Raw genomic sequence first — 22,539 nt, 5'->3', positions numbered from 1 at the left:
GACCATTATAATCTAAAGATAATAGTATGTAAAAAATACCTGATTTGTAGAGAATGTAAGAGCATTAATACTCTTCTATTGATAATTGGGAACTGGAGCTGATTAATAGGCCCTGATCTTAAGCATGCAGTATTTTTTACATTTTTACTTTTAACAGTAATAGATTTAATATATATATATAGAGGATCTAAAACTACCTGATTTGCCTTTTTTTCTCGAGTAATTTTATAATATAAATGAAACCTATAATAATCATATAAATTACACATTCAAATAAAACACAACACAAAAGCATTATCATGGGCACTTTAAACTTAGCTATATATTTTTTTAATCACTTCCACTTTAAATATATATATAAATATCAGTACTAGCGTGGCACTGTTTTGGCTCTATTTAATTGGAAAAGCACAAATAAACAAGAAACTAAGTGAGTGTCTCAGAATAGCTGGAGGTGAGAACTTATTATTTCCACCTGTTCTGCAAGCGAAAAACATTACAAAAAAAGAAAAAAGCTGTGGAACACAATTTTCTTCTGGGTAAAAAAAAAATAAGAGAGTTAATACTGCTGTAAAATGGATAAGGTTGATGATTAAAAAGAGTATTTATTTGTTCTTTTTTTCCTTTTTTATGGTAAGGAGTAAATTCTAATAAATTCCTACACATTTAATCTACACAAAATCACTTTAATCTACATATTTTTCCCTTTGAAATCTACATTTAATTTCTGGGTGTTTCTTAGATGTGTGGATTTGTGATGGATACACCTGATATATATTTAAGTTACATATGTATAAAGCTATACAACTATTAACAATTAAAAAATGATCCCTCATTTTCAGGATATTTACTTTTGTTAATTTCTCAAAACAAAAAAAACAAACAAATAATTATTCAATGCAGAATTACAATGCATATATATATATATATATATATATATATATATATATATATATATATATATATATATATATATATATATGTAACACAAATATAGTCCAGCTTGTTTTAGAGCTGCAAGACTTTAAAAGTAAAGTAAAGCTGGAGGTTGAGCGTGCAGCAGTGCAGCAGTGCAGCAGGCTGAGGCAGCGAGCTGAAGCGAGCAGGACGGCAGTGTGGGTCAGTGCGTGCGAGGACACTCACCACGTCTCCCTGTCTGGTGTCCTTTCCCGAGTAGATGAGGATATAGTTCCAGGCCAAGGGCAACAGCAGAGCCAGTGGGATCATGTAGAGCTCAAAGTTCCACACCACCACTACGAAGAGCTGCAGAGACGGACAGCGAGAGACGGAGAGCGAGAGAGAGACAAAAGAGCAGACATAAAAGATCAGATCAGAGAGAAGAGAGCGCAGGACATTTCTCCAATTCTGCACAAATACTTATTATATTCATATGTGCATTGACTTCATTTCATATCACAGTATTGTGCTCTGCGTGCACTTTGAGTGCTTCTGTTATGATGCAATAATAGACAAAGAGAAGACACCACTGTGATGCTCTGATCATAGATCATACATCCTAGATATGTTTATAATGTAATAGTAGACAAATAATCAATACTATTTTAATGGACCTACTGATAAACAGCAGATAATATTCTGATGCAATAACTTACAAACAATTAACACCATCATAATAATTACTGAAGAAGGGTTTATACTATTATGATGTAATAATCAACAAATAATAGAAACAATCATGAAATGATAACAGAAGAAAAACCCATACATTTCTCATTTGATAAAAAAAATAATAGTAGATACATATATGAAAAAAGAGGAAAAGTATTTACTATTATGATGTAATACAAAGAAACAGTAAATTCATATATGATGTAATAAAAAAGAAACAGTAAATACATGTATGATGTAATAAAACACGAACAGTAGATACTATTATAATGTAATAAAAGAAGAACATTAGATATTATTATGATGTAATAAAAGAGGAACAGTAAATACTGGTATGATGTAATAAAAGAGTATATACTATCATGATGTAATAAAAGAGGAAGTATAGATACTAGTATGATGTTATAAAACACGAACAGCAGATACTATTATGATATAATAAAAGAAGAGCAGTAGATACTTTTATGTTATAATAAAAGAGAAACTGTAGATAGTAGTAAAATGTAATACAAAAAAGAACAGTAAATACTAGTATGATGTAATAAACGATAAACAGAAGATACTAGTATGATGTAATAAGAGGAACAGTACGTAATATCATGATGTAATAAAAAAGATGAACAGTAGATACTAGTATGATATAATAAAATAGGAACATTAGATACTATTATGACGTAATAAAAGAGGAACAGTAGATACTATTATGATGCAATAAAAAAGGAAGAGCAGATATTACTATGATGTAATAGAAGAACAGTAGATACTGTTTTGAGGTTAAAATTGACAAACAGTACTATCATGATGTTATAATATAAAAACTGAAGATGCTATCATGATGTAATAAAAGATGAACAGTTGATACTACTATGATGTAATAATACATGAAAAATAGATGCTATGCTGATATAATATTACATAAAAAAGTAGATACTATTATGATGTAATAAAAGAAAAACTGTAGATACCATTATGATGTAATACTTGACAAATAATAGAGACTATCATGACGTGAAAAAAATAACCATTCTGATGTAATGAAAGACAAACAGTAGATACTATTATGATGTAATAATAGACAACACTAATATGTTATATTAGATTAACAAAAGATACTATAATGCAATGCAAATAATAGAGACCATAATGATAATAGCAATAACTGACATGTAAACTTTGCAAAAACAATAATCAGTTACAATCTAGTTAATCTATACAGGAATGTCCATGAGGCATTGATTAATCTTGATTTTTTCAAGTTTATCTGGATCATATAAAAAGAAATCCAATGAATATCATCCATATTTACTGACTGCACTCAAATTCAAGGCGCTGCCAGTATCTGCCGTACCCTTAACCTGAGCTAACACAGTCTGCAGTATAACCCCACACGAGTTCACACGTCCAGAAAACAGGGCACACCTATAAAAGTGCTCCTGCTGACTGAACAAATTGCCTGAGCTTTAGGCTTCCAGATTATCTTATCACTTTCTATACAGAGCAATTTATTATGAAAGCACAATATTAATCCGTGAATATTCTGAGCAATCAGCTGAAACTGAAGCATGGCTGTTGAATGAGTGTGCTCATTCTTAATTAGCAAAACAAGGGGGAAAAAATCTGCAAGCCCAACCTTTAGGAATCCATCTATGTTCCTCTTGTAATAGCTATTAATCAAAAAGCACATTCGCAAAGCCGGGCATGTAACCACTCATCAAAAAAGCACCAGACTAGGAGGAAAATTTCCACACATTGATTATTTTTTCCGCGAAACATATTTACAACTGAATATGAAGCACTGCAGGGTGTGACAATTTCATTCACCCATAATAATAATGGATCTGGCAGGATGAAACAGCTGATGAGTTATGATGTTTACCACAATGAATATTAATGTAGTGCGAATGTAATATTGCCTGAAAACAAAAGTGTATAATATTGTTACAGATAACTAGTCAGGAGATTTCAGGAGATTCAGGAAATTTTATAGAGGAAGAAGAACTCCAACTTCTACTGATACATACAGCTCTGGAAAAAAATAAGAGACCACTTCAGTTTCTGAATTAGTTTCTCTGATTTATGTTTGAGTAAAACGAACATTGTTCTTTTATTCTATAAACTACGAATAACATTTCGTATGTTGAAATGGCTGAAATAACAAAAAAGTTGCAGAGCTTTCAGACCTCAAACAATGCAAAGAAAACAAGTTCATATTCATAAAGTTTTAAGTTCAGAGTTCAGAAATCAAAATTTGGCGGAATAACCCTGGTTTTTAATCACAGTGTCATGCATCTTGGCATGTTCTCCTCCACCAGTCTTACACACTGCTTTTGGATAAGTTAAACCACTCCTGGTGCAAAAATTCAAGCAGTTTCAATTTGGTAAAATCAATGAAACTCATAATTTTTAAGTGGTTTCTTATTTTTTCTATACTATACTATACTATGCTGATGCTGCTGTAGCACTAAGCGTCTCCTGCTGCTGATAGCCATGAGCTTATGCCAGTTAAAGGAACACGCACACACACAGAGTAACACATGCACAAACACACAAACACTAACTTACACTAATACAAACATTGCACTATGTGTGTTATATGACTTTACCACTGTCTACTGCTGTCATGGACTTTGTGTGTTCATGAAAAGCTGAACAATAGAACAATGTGTTCAGAGACGGTGTCTCCTCTCGGTCACGCAAAACCCTTGTATCTCCAAAGGTTTCTCCGATTTTAAAAGAGAAAACCATCTTAGAGCCATCTTAGAAGTCAAAATAAACAGATTTCCAAGAAATCCAAAGCCTTTCTAAGATTATGAAGCCAACTTATCCTGACATTCTGGCCCAATGTAAAGACTCTCTAGTACAAATTATTTTAGAAATGGTTTAAAAATAAGTAAATCAAAAAATATAAAAAGATAAAAATTTTATTTAAAGCCTTTGCAGAATGGCAGTTGATATACATATTTATATTGTAGGGCTGGACAATATTGGAAATATATATATATCACAATATATGTATATGTATATATTGCGATATTATAAAAAAAAAAAAACAGGAACTTTCACCATATTTTTTCCCCAGGTATTAATAACGATATGACGGAAACAATTAAATCAATATTTTTCCAACATTGCCAACCTTATTAAATTATACTATAGCCAGTAACAGAACTCAACAACACATGTCTATGCCTACAAACATTAAAAAAATGATTTGCCAATTTATGCAAAACACCTAATTATGTCTGTTGCTCTAGAAAACGCATGTTGAAATATCTTCCCAACGTTACTGAAAGATTTTATATCTTGATATATATATTGACATTGAATTATTGTCTAGCCTAAAAACTAGAGTAATATATAATACTGGGGAAATATAATCTGTTTGGTAGATACATGTAAATATATACAGCTCTGGAAAAACAATAAGAGCCCACTTAAAAATGATGAGTTTCTTTGATTTTACTAAATTGAAATGATGGATGATCACAAGCCATCAAACCAAGCTGAACTGCTTGAATGTTTGTACCAGGAGTGGCATAAAGTTATCCAAAAGCAGTGTGTAAGACTGGTGGAGGAGAACATCCCAAGATGCATGAAAACTGTGATTAAAAACCAGGGTTATTCCACCAAATATTGATTTCTGAACTCTTAAAACTTTATGAATGTGAACTTGTTTTCTTTGTTCTTTGTTTTCTTTACTCACACCAAGCTAATCATTCTGATCATCTACTTTCTGACAAATATGACTTAAAACCTTTAAATTTAAACACACACACTAAAAAGTGATGAATCTCAGTGTACCATAACAAAACAAAGATATAAATGATGAATTATAGATGAATTGGCCAAAACATTAACATAATGCTCAGAGCGAAATAACTTATCACAGTGGGCCGGGCTGCAGCAGCAGCATGCGGCGGATACAGAACAACACATTACAGTTCTTTTGGGTTTTTTGTTTTCTTCCTTTAATAAAGAAGTGTTCGGGGAATAGCGAGGAATCATTTTCAATAATTCAGCACTGTTTACAGGCTAGCAAACACACACACACACTTACACACATATGCACACACACCCTCCTTTCAAATTAAATGAATTCCCACACTCACATATGCACACACACACACACATACACAAGCGTACCTGTCTTCTAACCTCACCATCTCTTTCTCCACCAATCTCTCTCTTTCTTTTCTCTCTGAATGAACTCAGCAGAGCTTATGCCTTCCACAGCACATCACACTCTCTCTTGAGCTGCTATAGCACACACACACACACACACACACACACACAATCTCTAACAGCGACGAGACTTAACCACGTTTTACTCCTGCTGCGCTCCACATCGCAGTGTGAAACAAAAACTACTATCGTACTGAATTTAAACCCACCTTTCACAAACACAAGCCCTCCAAAAACAGCCTGGGGTAAAAACACTACACAGAGGCTACTTCTGGAGAAACGTGTCGAAATGTGTTTAACAACTGGCTGTAATTATTTTAATTTATCACATTTTTTGTTTTAAGATACAATAAAAAGGGACATTTTTTTTTTAACAGAAGAAAAATGCATCCAAGACGAAGTAGTAATAGTAATAGTTCAAATTAATTATTGATTTGTGCTGCATAAAATGTTTTAACATGAGGCATTCTATATAATTTGAATTTGCACGTCCTGTGATGTGACCCGATACATTGCACAGCCCCGCCCAAACACACACAGACACACATAGCCACCAAACACATGCACACACAGACACACACACACTTTCAAATGTGATTAATCTTACCATAACGGTAAAAGACAGTAAAAGGTGGTAAAAAGATGCTACTTCTGGAGAAATTAGGTTAAATGTTTTTTGTTTGTTTTTTTTTTTTACGTTAAATTGCATATATTTAACTTTTTCTCCTATTTTCTATAAAATGTCATATATATATATAAAAAATGCATATTTATAGTAAAACAGTACATGTTTGTAATTTTTATCACGTTTTGTGTTGAAGTTGTGTAAAAAGTTGAAAAGACTTATTTGATATAATTGAACTAGTGATGAATCTTAGCGTGCCATAATCAAAGAAATGTTAAAAGGTGTAACAAAGAGGCAAATTCTGAAAAAAAATGTGTAAAGATTTTTTATATGAATATATATTTTATATATTTTTTATATTACATTGGATAATATTACCATTACTTATTTACATAAATGTTTTTTTTTAACTGTTTCATTCATTTTTTTATTTTCAAAAAAAAAAAAAATCTAATATAAGAATAATTCTATTCTTTATTCTTTCTACTTAATTAATAAACATTATTAGCACTAAAGTGCTAAAAATAAATAAAATAAGAAAAATTAAGATAATTTTTTTCTAAATCTGCTGATATAATTCCCTCTCTCTTTGTCTCTCTTCATTCAGTGTGCCGTGTCTTGTTTTCGTATGCCCGGGGGTTTATTTAACCTGTCGCTGGACTCCGTCCCCGGAGTTTGGACACTCTAGCTGAGGGGCCGGCGTTTGATTGACGGCCGATGTTAGCCGACACCTCGGGCCGCTCGGAGGTGACCCCTCTCTCTCTGTTTCACACACAGGCCGGCGGCCCGAGGAGAGGAGCCCGGAGAGCAGGGGCCATTCTCCCAGAGCAGGGCCCTATTTTCACTCCTATACCCCCCCACCACCATCAGACTCAACAGAGAGACGACCTCCCCCCAGGAACCCGAGAGGAACCGGGCTGGAGGACGGGTTGGCCTAAAGAACTAAAGGAACGGTGGATGAAAAGAGAACCTGAAGAATCGGTGAACGCCTGATGCTTGATATCCAGATAGCAACATTATGAGCCCTGCCTCCACACAGACGGTCCGCACAGCCAAAGTGCACAGTTACTGAATTCACTGTGTGGTGCAACAATGGTCCGGTGGTCCGGTCAGGGAACACAAAGCAGCAGAGCTGTAGCACCTGCAGAAATCCACTTTCATTGTCCACTGAGCAATACAATATGCATTAGCAACGAAAACGACCACCTTTCTTCCACAGCGAGTCGAGCCGACAGCGTGTTTCTCATTGTACTTTCAACAGACATGAACTTTAGGATGCTTTGGAGGGAAGTGGGGGTGCAGTAAGAGAATATACATAGCGTATCATAATCAGTAAAATGGTAATAGATGGTACTATAATTACCATATTTTATTTAAATTTGACATTGATTTTTTATTATTTACAAACATATACAGCTCTGAAAAAAATGGCATGTTCCCCTCCACCAGTCTTACACACTGTTTTTTGATAACTTTATGCCACTCCTGGTGCAAAAATTCAAGCAGTTCAGCTTGGTTTGATGTATCTTATTTTTTTCCAGAGCTCTATACAATAATAATAATATCTTGCAGGAGTTCAGAAAAATAAAACTGAAAGACCTCTGCTTAATTTTCTGCATACAGTAGAACGTTATGGGGAAAAAATAATAAATTAAAAAATTAAAAAAATAAATTGACTTATTCTTATAAAAGGTATTATATGTTGCACAAAAGTACAAAAGTATAGCACCAGTGAACCCTTCAACTACAAGTGGGCGACATTTCCCAAAAATAATGAAATTTATAATAAAAATAATATTACAATAATGTCTGGGATTAATATGTATATAAAAATAAAACAATTTAAAACAGAAGAAAGAAACTAAGAAAGAATGTGAATCTACATTAACCAGTGCAAAGGATCTACTGCATGAACAAAAGCAGCAAACAGAATTATACAAACTATACAAAAATATACCCTTTACAAAGCTTCACAGTACATAGCAGAACAAATACAAATAAAAATACAAATAAAAATGAAATTATCATCACTATTTACTGTTTAATCACAATTTTTTGGTTATTTCAAAAAGCATGATATATATTGTGTACAACATCAACTATAGTTTTTTTTTTGTTTTTTTTTATTAATAGTTGCTGAAAATAAGCTAAACACTGACGCTCTTCTGTGCACATGTTCAAAAAAAAAAAAAAATTACCCTAAATTAGAGCTGGACGATATGGGCAAAATTTATTTATATCATGATATATTTCTTCATGATTATTTTGGTATATGCAATATACAATAATTTAGATATCGATATGAACAATATATAACTTTAGATATACAGCATAATAGTAGCGATATAAATAAAGCCGAATGATATGGAAAACTAAATATCAGGATATTTAAAGACATGTATAAGATACACAGTATTTAATTATCACAACATTTTGACATGCAGACATAATGCAATTATAACGCAGGATTAAAACTTTCTTTTTATAGCTAGCGCAGTGATTTTAATTGCATTTATTTCTGCATTTCATTCATTTAAACAGGATTTTATATCGAAACACTACTAAGGCCATTTCCTTAAAATGCCTTTTATTAAAGCATACTGTCTATAGAATAAGAACATTTATCAATGCATTGATAAGACAAAATATCTTATATGTCTTTTTGCTCTACTTTAAATACTGTAGTGAAGTTGAAAGGCAGATGTTTTAATGTTTTACTGCTCTTATCCACCTAATTAGTGCCCTTTTCAACAGTCCTCTCCTCTATATTAACGCACTTCTCTGTTTAATCACTGCAGCTCTACTAATTCACTTCAGCACTCATAAAAAAGTAGGTTACAGTCATGCTCGTCTGCCGTATCAAGCACTGTTTAAGTTTATTTTAATTATCAATTTGATTTTACACATCAATCACAATACACTTGAGATGAAGTCCCTCGTTGCAACTATTGCTCTGACTTTTAGAGAGAAGCACAGCAAACAGCCAAGTGTTTCAAATTCTCCTTTATATACTTTATCTTTTTTTTTTTTATTATTATTGGAAAAAAGCGTGGACTCTGTTTTGGCAGTTGATTTTAATATCGTTTTGGCACTTGCCGCTCTGGAGTGGGGTACGAGCACTTTGGAGAATGCATTTGAGAATTAGCACATTAAAAGTGTGTTACCAACACACCCCACAACAGCCCTTCTACTTGGAATCGAGAAATTGAGTCATCATAGTGGTGTTGATTATTTTAAATGGTGCCAACGGTGGAGAGAAATATGCCAAATGAGAGGCTGATTATGGACGTCAATAACTCATCTGGGTTTTGGCCGAGGCCCTCGGTGAGAGCGCTGAGAGAGCTGCTGAAGAGTGAGGCTGCACTGCCACCTCCTGGCTTCCTGAAAAACTGGAGTATTAAAGTGAACACGCACTTAACCTCTGTAGGGATTTATCAGAACTGACAGCACTAGACGTTGTTCTGGAGAACGGCTGCTTCAGCTGCTCAGGAACAGGTTCAATAGCGCTCAAAATGCTCAAAAATAAAGACCACTTACATTTCTAATTACCAATTCCTATCAGTCCTAAAATACATAGGATTAGCAGGTGGGAAATTATCATTTCATCAAACTTTGTGAAGATTAATTGAATTAGACTTGTGGCAACAGCTATTGGTAATTAGTAATACAAAGTAAAAAAATAAAAATAATCCAATAATTTAGTATTATCACTCTGTAAGGACTGCAAATTGGCATTAGAATTTAGTAAAATATCAAAATATCATTTACTCAAACCTGAGCAGGAATTCTCTAAATGTAAACTGTAACTTGTGTCTGATAAAAACAGGTCCATTATTCAGTAATAGCATTTAATAATATAGCTATACCTAATACTTGAAATGCTTTTAAAAGTTCCTTATTATTCTCTGAATTATTTTGTCATCTTTTTAAAAAATAGTAAGGAGTTCAAAATCGGGTTGCTCAAAATGTGCTTTTTACATTTAGGCTCTTTAACATTCCATATAATGCTTTATATACATATATATATATATATATATATATATATATATATATATATATATATATATATATATATATATATATATATATATATATATTATTTATTTATTTATTTTTAAAATACTATTTATTTTCTAAGTATGTTTGTTATAATGAGTCTTCTCCCTGCTCTTCTATGTGTATTTTGAACAGGCTTTATTAATTATACTAACTATAAAATGTTAAATAAAATGCTGCTAGTATGGAATGCTTTGCATGCAGTTAAAAATAAAGAGTGTAATAATAAAAGTCACAGAATAAACAAAATAAAAACATCTACTCACAATTTAAATTAGTGGAAAATACTTGCTTTTGTTTAAAAATACATTATGGATAATAGAAAATAGTGTTCTTCCATTTAACATTATCAAATTGTTAACTATTACTTATCTTCAGAATGATCATGTGCTGAATTAATATTGTGTCACCCTGTGAGTCTTCAAAATGGACAGAGTAGTTAAAAAAGTTGAAAAATGTAGTCAATTCTTCACTAAACAAGATGCAAAAAAAAAAATAATAATGACAGAAGTAGGGATGGTCGACAACATAATACACATATACAGTACCAGTCAAAAGTTTGGACACACTCCGTCTAATGTGATGTTTTTTTTCTTTATACATATTTATTTTCTACGTTGTAGATTAATATTAAAGATATCAAAACTATAAAAGGAATTAATACGCAATTATGAAGTATAAAAAACTGTGGTAAACAAGCCAAACTATTGATGCCTGATAGCTTTGCCTAATTTTGGTATTATTCTCTCAGTCAGCTTCATGAGGCAGAACCTGTAATGGTTCTTCAGTTGTGTTAAAGGAGTTCTAGAGGTGCTGAGCTCTTGTTCACTGCTTATCCTTCACTCTGGATTTTTATATAATGTGTTTGTTGAAGCCAAACACTTTTTTTTGGTCTGCACCCAAACTGCATATGAGTTCCTTCATAGCTTTTAATTATTTAATATTAATCTCTGTTCAAGTAAAAAATACAAATAAAGAACCACTATTAATGAGACCATGTGTTTAAACTTTTGACTAATATTGGTATATACGGTCAATTACATAGCGCATTACATAAAATAGCAAATTAAAGTTGGTAGGTCCAGACATAAAATATATTTATAAAACTGGAAGTATATGGTATTGACCCAATTAAGAAATATATTGTGGTATATTGCTACTACCCTACATAGAAGCAACAAAACAGTTTACCCTCAAATATTTAACAACATTCTAAATACTCAAGAAAAAAAAATAAAATAAAATAAATAAATGTTTGCTTCTGTTTGGTTCAAGAATGGGTTAACTAATGGAATGGGTTCAAAAGCATGTTCACTATTTAACACAAAACACTGTAATGCATTTAAAATGATCCTAGATCACACTACTACTACTATAACTGCTGCTGTTTCAGGTTTAACATAACTTATAGTTCCTTTAGTTCAGATGTACATAACGCTCAATACATGCAATAATGTAGTAAAATCGAATATTAGACTATAAGAAGTTTCAGTAAAACTTTCTATGAATGCCATGTCTATTAGAATTAGAATCTATTATAAACATACTCATACCACATTATAATGCATTTATAATAAGGCATTATAAACATGGCTATAAATATCCATAACAATGTATAACACTATATTATAGCCATGTTTAATTTATGCATAATTTGGGATCATAATGCATTATCAACTGTGCTTGTAATAATATTCTACACGTCTGGTTTAAAATATCATATATTTGATATTGATCTGAATATTATTATATATGTCTGTCACTTAAGTTAGAGTGCACATTGATAATTGATAATAATACATTACAAACTAATATAAGCTATTATAATATGTAAGTGTAACTATAGCAAGCTTTCTGGTAAGACTTTCTATGAACGTCATGTCTATTAGACTCTATAAACATATTTATAACTCATTATTACGGATTCATAAAGCATTATAAACATGGCTATACATTTTCATAAAAATGTAGAACACTTTATTTTATCCATGTGTATTGTACACTTTAGATTGGGATTATAATGCATCATCAGCTGTGCTTGTAATAATATTCTACACATCTGGATTAAAATATCATATATCTGATTCTTAGTATTCCCATCATAGACATCTGTCAGTCACTTTAGTTAGAGTGTACATTGATAATTGATAATAATACATTACAAACTAATATAAGCTATTATAATATGTAAGTGTAACTATAGCAAGCTTTGTGGTAAGACTTTATATGAGCGTCATGTCTATTAGACTCTATAAACATATTTATAACTCATTATAACAGATGACATAAACATAGCTATACATATTTATAAAAATGTATAACACTATATTATAGCCATGTTTAATTTATGCATTATGAATTGTGATTATAATCATCATCAATAAGCATCATCAGCTGTGCTTGTAATAATATTCTACACATTTGGATTAAAATGTCATATATCTGATTCTCAGAATTCCTATAATAGACATCTGTCAGTTACTTTAGTGTAACTATAGCTAGCTTTCTATGATTGGCATGTCTATTAGACTCTATAAGCATACTTATAACTCATCATAACAGATTCATAAGGCATTATAAACATTGCTATACATATTTATAAAAATGTATAACACATTATTATAGCCATGTTTATTAGGCATTATGAATTGCGATTATAATGCATTATAACCTGTGTAACATAAGTAGTGTGTTACATATTTGGGTTAAAATATCATATATCTGTCATCATTAACATATTTTCATAATAGACAACTGTCACATTACTTGGAGTGTACAATAACACATTTTATAACATTATAATACATTATAAGTGGTTAAAAGTATTTATAGCACGCTTTGTTGTATAGCAGGCAGTTTTGGCGAGTTTCTTAGTAATGACACGTAACAGCTTATGAATCAATGATGAATTATGAACACAGATCATAATACATAATAAAGGTATGTTTTTTAATGTGTAGAAATATTTATAATAGTATTTATGATGTTTTAGAAAGGCATTATAAAGTGTTATGAGCATGTATATTGAGTGTAACAGACATGACATTGTTACCAAAGTGTTACCAAAGTTTCAATCAACTCCTAATCACAGATAATCACAGATAATTAGCCATGATTAGCATTTGGAGAATCATCTGTCTTTCTTTTCTTTTTTTTTTTTACGCAAACCTTCACTCTCCCTTTCTGCCCTTGTCAGTGGATGTGCTTGGGGAAAACTGAAAGTGAAAAGGTGTCACATTGAAGAAAACAGTGCAAGGTCACACACACACAGATGTATACACACACATACACACATGGAGCATTTGTTCCTTCCTTCCTCTTTCTCTCTCTCTCTCTCTCTCTCTCTCTCTCTTTTTTTTCGTAGATGGGTGTATTTTATCTAAATGCAAAGCAGGTGAGGGCTGCTCCAGTTTCGTGTAGCAGCAGCCTCTCTTGTCTGGGCTCTCCCACTGATAAGAGTCCTACTTTAGACCACATAAAAGAGCCGGGTATCATTTCCTTACCCCCTCCTTCCAATAAAGCCTCCTCAGCCACTACACACACACACACACACACACTTACACACACACATCCAAACAGCGCTCCAATTCCCCATGCTACTCAATACCTGCTCTATTTGCTCCCAATTCAGGGCCAAATTGCAGCTAAAGTTACGGCAAATTTGTTTGGAGGAAGAGTTGGTGAGGCTTGGCCGCTCCGGGGCGAGGAGAGGGCCAGAGCGGGAGAGAGAAACGCGCAGGGCGAGCTGGCACACAGCGGGCGCTCTCAACCCGACACCAGCGCTGCCAACAATGGCCCACTTTCACTGCGGACGGATGGGTGGAGGAGGCATGCTCAGCTTACAGGTGTCCTCTTAGAGAGAGAGAGGGGGCATATACACACGGTCATACACACACATACACACACACACATGAACTTTAGCATTAGCATATATAGTTCAGCATGGTCATGGATGGTTGGCAGCTCAGCATTGTGTGTGCATTTGTGTGTGTGTGTTAATTTTAGAAGTTAAAAAGTTAAATACTTGTATTTTAACTAATAAATACGAATGATTGTATTAAATGGCAACGAGTGCAAATGCAGGTTGCCAGATACACACAGTAGCAAGTTTGACAACTCTTGCTATGTAGCTAATCAGTGAATATACACCTCTGTAAAAAAATAATAGACCACTCAAAATGATTAAAAAAGATTTTCTTTGATTTTACTAAATTGAAAACCTCTGGAATATAATCAAGAGGAAGATGGATGATCACAAGCCATCAAACCAAGCTGAACTGCTTGAATTTTTATACCAGGAGTAAAGGCATAAAGTCATCCAAAAGCAGTGTGTAAGACTGCTGGAGGAGAACATGTCAAGATGCATTGATTTCTGAACTCTTAAAACTTTATGAATATGAACTTGTTTTCTTTGCATTATTTAAAGTCTGAAAGCTCTGCGTCTTTTTGTTATTTCAGCCATTTCTCATTTTTTGCAAATAAATGCTCTAAATGGCAATATTTAAATGTGGAATTTGGGAGAAAATTTGTCTGGAGAGTATAGAATAAAACCACAATGTTAATTTTACTCAAACATATACCTATAAATAGCAAAATCAGAGAAACTGATTCCGAAACTGAAGTGGTCTCTTAATTTTTCCCAGAGCTGTATAAATATATATGATTCAACATTCAAAAAGCTTATTTCTACTATGCTAGTGGTAGTGGTGGTAAATTACCCAGCTATGGTTAGTGTACCTTACTGAAGTTCAGTGATTACCTGCTCACCAATTTAATGGCTCCAGCACATTGTTTGTGTGCCGTTGTTTAAACCTGGCAACCCTGAGGGGGGAAATGAGACTGGGAGAATGAGAATGATGGTGGACAGTTCATTCTGAGGCTACATCCCACACAGATTACTGTGACGTTCAACAATGTTGAAATAAGAAAATACTGGCTGAAGCTCTGCTGACAAGAACATGACCAAGATTTGTCACTGGTTTGTCGCCATGCGTCTCACGTCTAGAAGGTATGGTGTCATGGTGTGGGGTACAATTTTGTACGATCACCTTTGGTCTTCATTACAGGCACTTTGACGACATCCAATGTTACGTTAATCAGTTTCTACAACAAGTGGTTCAACCATTTCTGAAAACACACTCCAGAACGCTATTCCAACAAGACAATGCTCATCCACGTACTGCTCCTGCCTCAAGAGCTTGTCTTAACGACACTAGAAGAAACTATGCCATAGCCAGCTGAATCATCAGTCCTTTCCCTAATTAAAAATATGTGGGATGCTACTGAGATGGATTATCAAAAGACACCATTAGGAACCTCTACATCTCCATATTAAGCTGTTTCACATGTGATTCACATGCGTCACACACTACTACTATGATTAGCTTAATAAATATTATTAAGTCTTATCAAACACGTATCAGTCCAAAGTTTTAATCATCGATTGTCAAGCACATTCAATGAAGTTGAGATCTGGACTCCAGGGAACTGGGACCACCAGCAGCTTCAGCAGTTTATTCTGATCTAATGTTCTTTATTATCTGTTTCCCTTTCTAACTAAGAGCTTCTTCATTATCTCCACATCCTTTAAGGTCCACAGTGTATTGAGTGGGTCATCCTCTCACAGTGGATGGATGAACAGAAGCTCCACCCTGAAGTTAAAGTGGAGCAGCTTGGTTTTCTCCTTTTTCAAGCTTTTAAAAAACATGAAAGCTTCAAATGCTGTTTATCTGATGGGAGCAGTCTGGGTGGTCTATTAGGTCTTGCATGGTTGTTAGGGCTCCCCATTTCTCCATAGCTTTTAGTCATTGTTTTAAACATCAGTTTTAAAAGTCCCAGTTTTCTGGTTCACTTATTTTATTTTCTGTGTGAAAGTGGATTACTATTGGCTAGTCTTCTCAGAAATACAGCTCTGAAAAAAAAATAAGAGAATACTTAAAAATGATGAGTTTCTTTGATTTTTGCCAAATTGAAAACCTCTGGAATATAATCAAGAGGAAGAAGGACGATCACAAGCCATCAAACCAAACTACACTGTTTAAATTTTTGCACCAGGAGTGGCATTAAACTATCCAAAAGCAGTGTGTAAGACTGGTGGAGGAGTACATGCCAAGATGCATGAAAACTGTGATAAAAAATCAGGGTTATTCCATCAAATATTGATTTCTGAATTTTCTGCAAATAAATGCTTGAAATTTGGAAGAAATGTTGTCTGTAGTTTATAGAATAAAACAACAATGTTAATTTTACTCAAAAATATACCTATAAATAGCAACATCAGAGAAACTGATTCAGAGACTAAAGTGGTCTCTTAATTTTTTCAGAGCTTTATATTATATGTGTATATATTATGTATTATGTATATGTATATATTATATCATATATATGTATCACAATATATGACATACACATACATACATTCCAAACTGGGAATGTGTGTGGTGTGATCATGAATGGCAAACACTTTAGTACTTTGGTATATCTGTGTGTGTGTTTGTGTGTGTGTGTGTGTGTGTGTGTGTCAGTGCCACAGTACCAAATCCCTACACAAGGCCAACTGATTTCAGATCTCTGACACAATCTAGCGCGTACTTGTTGCCAAAGTTCGCAACTTTGCAAGACTTATAAGGATCACAACAACAGCACCTACAATAACAACAACAACAACAACAAGCCGGTAACCTAAAAAATCCCATAATAATAAAGCCGTGTCAAAAGGTACCGACCTAAAAATACCAGAATAGCAAATCACAGCACTCGCTTCACCTCACAGCCATTTTCATCTGCGCAGTGTTAGCATTCCCTTTGCTGTGGCTAACCTTTGTGTAGGAAGAGAGGTAGGGGTTCTGCACAAGCAGCCGCTGCCATTTCACAGCGTATAACGATTTAACCATATAACACGCTCTGAGATATATGCTCTAAAGTCTGTCGAAACTCTACACAGCACAGCTATAGAGCTAAAGATATCAACACTACTGCATAGAATGACCTTGACCAGGTGATGAAGGGATGATCACTTCTCAATAAGTGATCATTACAATATAAGTGCTTATGTATAAACATTTATACGACCAATCAATAACTCAGAAAGTAATCAATTGCTGACAAAAAAAAAATAATAATAATAATTATCAACTACAGATGTAATATAATAAAATATTTTTTTACTGTGGACAGAAATTATTGCAATAAATCATCTTTTTGTAATTTTAGGACTATTAAATGCCCCTAAAATAATGATAATAGAATAGCATAACAACCCATTTATACCCTTTTAAAGACAACAAAATTTAACTAGAAAGGGAAGCTATTATGTGAGCTAATAATGTTAAAAATGTTAAACATATATAAACTTTATATAAGCTTTAAGCCAGTGCTACCTTAAATCGAATTGCACCTTAAATCCATTAAATATTTCTTGCCATCTTAAATCTGTTAAGACCTTAAAACCACTGCAATCTTAGACTGCAGCGAAGTTCTGGAAAAAATTAAGAGACCACTTGAGATTTATATCTATATGTTTGAGTAAAATGAACATTGTTGTTTTATTCTATAAACTACGGACAACATTTCTCCCAAATTCCAACTTAAAATATTGTAATTTAGAGCATTTATTTGCAGAAAATGAGAAATGGCTGAAATAACAAAAAGATGCAGAGCTTTCAGACCTCAAATAATTCAAAGAAAACAAGTTTATATTCCTAAAGTTTTAAAATTTCAGAAATCAATATTTGGTGGAATAACCCTGTTTTTTTGCAGTTTAATGCATTATGGCATGTTCTCCTCCACCAGTCTTACACACTGCTTTTGGATAACTTTATGCTTCGCACTCTTGGTACAAAGATTCAAGCAGTTCAGTTTGGTTTGATGGCTTGTGATCATCCATCTTCCTCTTGATTATATTCCAGAGGTTTTCAATTTGGTAAAACCAAAGAAACTCATTTTTAAGTAGTCTATAAAACTGTACTTTTTTTTAATTTGAGGTTAATTTGGTTGATTTATTATGCAATCATTTCCTTTAATCTCTAAATTACGCATAATCACAGGAAGCAGCTGGTGTGACCCTGTGCTTTTAACAGACTCTCCTGATATTCTGACATTTTCATTCAAGCTCTCTTTCCCTCCCTCCCCCGGCACGCAACAGCTGAGGAAGAGTGAAGAAGAAGAAAAAAAAATGTTGAACTTAAATGTTAACTGATCGATACAGACGCCCCCGTTCCTCCCCCTCCCCGCTTTCTAAACTGTAGCAAAATTAAAACGTGTCAAGCGGCAAATGTTACTCGCCGACGCGACGCGGCGCTTAAAGACACGTTAACACTAAAACAGACAGATCCTGCTGCATATTATGCAGTGCCACAGTGCGGGATTAGCACCACTGTCCTGTTAGCATTCAGTCACACAGCGAGCTTCCGAGAGGGTGTCCTTTAAGCGACAGCTCAGCTGTCCAATTATACGCCCCGCTCTCTCTTCACTATGCAGCGGGAGTTGCTGAGAGATTGTCAGATATTAAGGGTCGGTGGTTTTGGATAAATGTACAACGATATGTATCCTGTTAGGCTGGTATTACTGTTTTTTCTTGGAAGGGTTGGAAATACAATGGAAAGCACAAAATGTGCCAGTATGTTTATATTATTCTCTTTTTTTGGCAATTGGTACAATCAATTGATTTCATTTTTAATGGTACAACAATTACACTATCTAGCCACGACTCTATGTACTTATTATACAGTGATTATATAAAGGTTGTATATAGGCCTGTGTTATACAGTGGCGTGAAAAAGTATTTGCTCCTTACATATTTCTTTTGTTTTTGTCATACTTACAGTTTTCTGATTATCAAACAAACTTTAACATCAGACTAACATAACCTGAGCAAATATTTTAAAAATACTGAACGTAAAACATGGTGGTGGTTGTGTAATGGTCTGGGGCTGCTTTGCTGCTTCAGGGCCTGAACAACTTGCTGTAATATATGGAACCAGGAATTCTGCTGTTTACCAGACAATCCTGAAGGAGAATATCCAGCTATCTGTTCGTGACCTCAAGCTCAGGCGTACTTGGGTTCTGCAGCAGGACAATGACCCAAAGCACACAAACAACTGAATGAAGGTTTGGGAGTAGTCTAGTCAAAGTCTGAGATGCTGTGGATGATCGTAAACAGGTGGTTTATGCTAAAAAATCCTTCAAAGTGGCTTTATTAAAACAATTCTATCATAAAGACTCATTGCCAGTTGGCAAAACAAAGCTATTAGGTTTAGGGGGCAAACACATTTTCACACAGGGCTAGATTGGTTTGAATAGTTTTTTCCCCTTAATAAATAAAACCATCATATTAAAAGTGCCTTTTATATATTCACTCTTAATCTTTGTCTGATGTTAAAGTTTGTTTTATAATAAATAAATATATCATTGTGACAAAAAAGCAAAAACAAAACAAATCTGCGGGGGCAAGTACTTTTTCACGCCACTGTATTCATCTTTTAATTCTTAAATTACAGTGTGCAGTATGATACATATCTAGTTATCCAGTTCATGAGGCATTATAACATGGCTGTAAATATTCATAAAAATGCATAACCCATTATAGACATGTTTATTATGCATTATGAATTGTGGTCATAATACAGTATAAGCTGTACTATGTATGTTTAAATAGTAAATATCTATCATTAATAATCTAGTCCAACAATAAAAGTCTGTCACTTTATTTGGAGCGACCACAAAGACCGGTTATAATACATTATAAGTGACTATAACTCATATTACATTCAAGATAAGTATTTTTAGTAATTTACAAGCGGTTTAAAATAATTAGAGCATTATCGAGGGTGTGTTTATAAATTGCCAGCTTTTTTAGTAATAATGCAGTCTGCTAGCAGGGACTGAGTTTCTTGGTATTGACATATAATGTGTTATAAACTCAGCTATTAATGCATTATGATCACAATTCGTAATTCGTAATAATAAACATGGCTATAATGGGTTATACATTTTTATAAATATGTATAATCATGTTTATAATGCCTTATGAATGCATTATAATCAGTTATGGGTATGTTTATAGAGTCTTATAGAGATGACATTCATAGAAAGTTACAGAACATTCTAGTATAGCATGACTGAGGTATGAACATTCTAGAACAGTGTGAATAGGATAATGTTCTATAATGTTTGGGGGTATGGAGGCATTCTAGAACAGTGATCAGAAGGAGAACATTTTACACCAGCATGAATAAGGACAACCCTCTAGTAGAACTGTGTGCATGAGCACAGACTTTTAGAACAGTGTGATTAGATGGGCTGTTGATACCTGGCAGAGTTTACTTTCACTTTTAAATGCAGGCCTGTACTGTCAGGCCTGTTAGAAGTGTGTGAAATTGTGTGTGTGTGTGGGGGGGGTAAAGCTTCTTACAAGGAAGGCACAGATGCTCCTCTGAGGAGACTCCCACTCAAAGCAGCTGTTGATGTAGCAGCCAGCGTTGATGAGGAACATGATGCAGCGCCTCACTCTGTTGAAGTTCTGCAACAGCAGCTGAAAAAAAACAGACACACATCAGTCATGCCTGAAGTCAGGACTCATCAATCTTCCACAACATTATGACTGAGGATATCACTAGAATATCACAAATAATTCTAAAAATGGACGAAGGAACACAACATTCTAGAACATGAAATGAGGACAAAACTCTTATAAAGTATCACTGTGGGTGTTCTATTACAGTGTAATTAGAGGTAAAAAACCTTCTACAACTGTGTGATTAGATGTAAAAGTCTTCTAGATCTGTGTGATTAGAGGTAAAAACCTTGGACACATTCTAGAACAGTGTGATGGGATCAAGATCATTCTAGAACAGTGTGATAAGAGGAAGAACCTTTTAGATCTGTATAAGGGAAATAACCTTCTAGAACAGAGTGATAAGAGGAAGAAGCTTCTAAAACAGCATAATAAGGGAAAGAACATTCTAGAACAGCATAATTAGGGAAATAATCTTCTAGAACAGTGTGATAGAGGGAGAACCTTCTAGAACAGCATAATAAGGGAAAGAACATTCTAGAACAGCATAATAAGGGGAAGAACATTCTAGAACAGTGTGATTAGGGAAAAACATTGTAGAAAAGCGTAAATAAGATCAAAAGCTTTTGGACCAAGGTGAATAGTAATAACTTTTTAGATTGGTGGGACTGGATGCATTCTAGACCAGTGTGATAACAATAAGAAACTTCTAGAACAGCATAATAAGTGGAAGAACATTGTGGAAAAGCGTGAATAAGATCAAAACCATTTAGACCATGGTGAATAATAACAACATTCTAGAATGCTGTGACTGAACACATTCTAGAACAGTGTTATTAATGGAGGAGACTGAGTTAGGGAGGCATGCCAAAGAGAAAGAATATTTTAAACACCTTACATTAATGGCACACAGGACTAATTTATAACTGCTTGTGTTTACAGGGGGAATGATGGGTTAGAATATTCTGGTCTCACACACTTAGCACACAATAATAAACCTGGCAAGTATTGCTTTCCAAATTGTGCTGGACTCCATCCAGGACAACTGGACATTTAAGTCAAACTTACTGTACAAAAAATCTTTACCTGTTGTGTTTTGAGTAGACTTGGCATCTGTGCGCACTCGGAGAGAGCTGTGTTGTATAAACAGTCTTCAGTAGGCTTATTACACATGTCTAAATTTGGTATAAATCATTGCACAAACAAATTACGACTACAAGGCTCGGAATAAGAGAGAGAGAGCGCTTTGGCAACTGTAGCGTCGGCACTTGCGTCAGGGTGTCTGGCACACAAAAAGTGGTAAATAAACGGGAGCGATTGAGCCACACTTTGGAGGAGTCCCACGACAGTTTTGGCACACGGTCAGAGACTGAAAAAGCACTATTGTCCCATGGCATTGTTATCTAGGAATAACACCAGAAGAGGAACCAAGTCTCAAAGACAATTCAATTCAGCCGAACGGAGAACGCGGCCAGCGGGCAGCCGGAGGGGAAACTTGTATTCTTATATAATATTCTGTATACTTTTTACAGAA

General features: G+C 34.0%; 1 protein-coding gene across 6 annotated transcripts in view; it reads right to left on the bottom strand.

The window, feature by feature from the left end:
• mctp1a (multiple C2 domains, transmembrane 1a) overlaps nucleotides 1–22,539 on the bottom strand; it is a 254,147-nt gene that overhangs the window by 57,359 nt on the left and 174,249 nt on the right. For all 6 annotated transcript variants that reach the window (XM_049470826.1, XM_007243904.4, XM_022667577.2 and 3 more), the window contains 2 exons: nucleotides 20,904–21,023; nucleotides 1,144–1,263 (listed from right to left, as the gene is read on the bottom strand). In XM_049470826.1, the coding sequence (XP_049326783.1) occupies nucleotides 1,144–1,263; nucleotides 20,904–21,023 (240 nt within the window). The remainder of the gene's footprint in view (nucleotides 1–1,143; nucleotides 1,264–20,903; nucleotides 21,024–22,539) is intronic.

The sequence above is a fragment of the Astyanax mexicanus genome, chromosome 22 (assembly GCF_023375975.1).
Source record: "Astyanax mexicanus isolate ESR-SI-001 chromosome 22, AstMex3_surface, whole genome shotgun sequence".
NCBI classification, from domain to species: Eukaryota; Metazoa; Chordata; class Actinopteri; order Characiformes; family Acestrorhamphidae; genus Astyanax; species Astyanax mexicanus.
The sequence above is the reverse complement of the archived record's forward strand: the minus strand, read 5'-3'. Positions and strand labels throughout refer to the sequence as shown.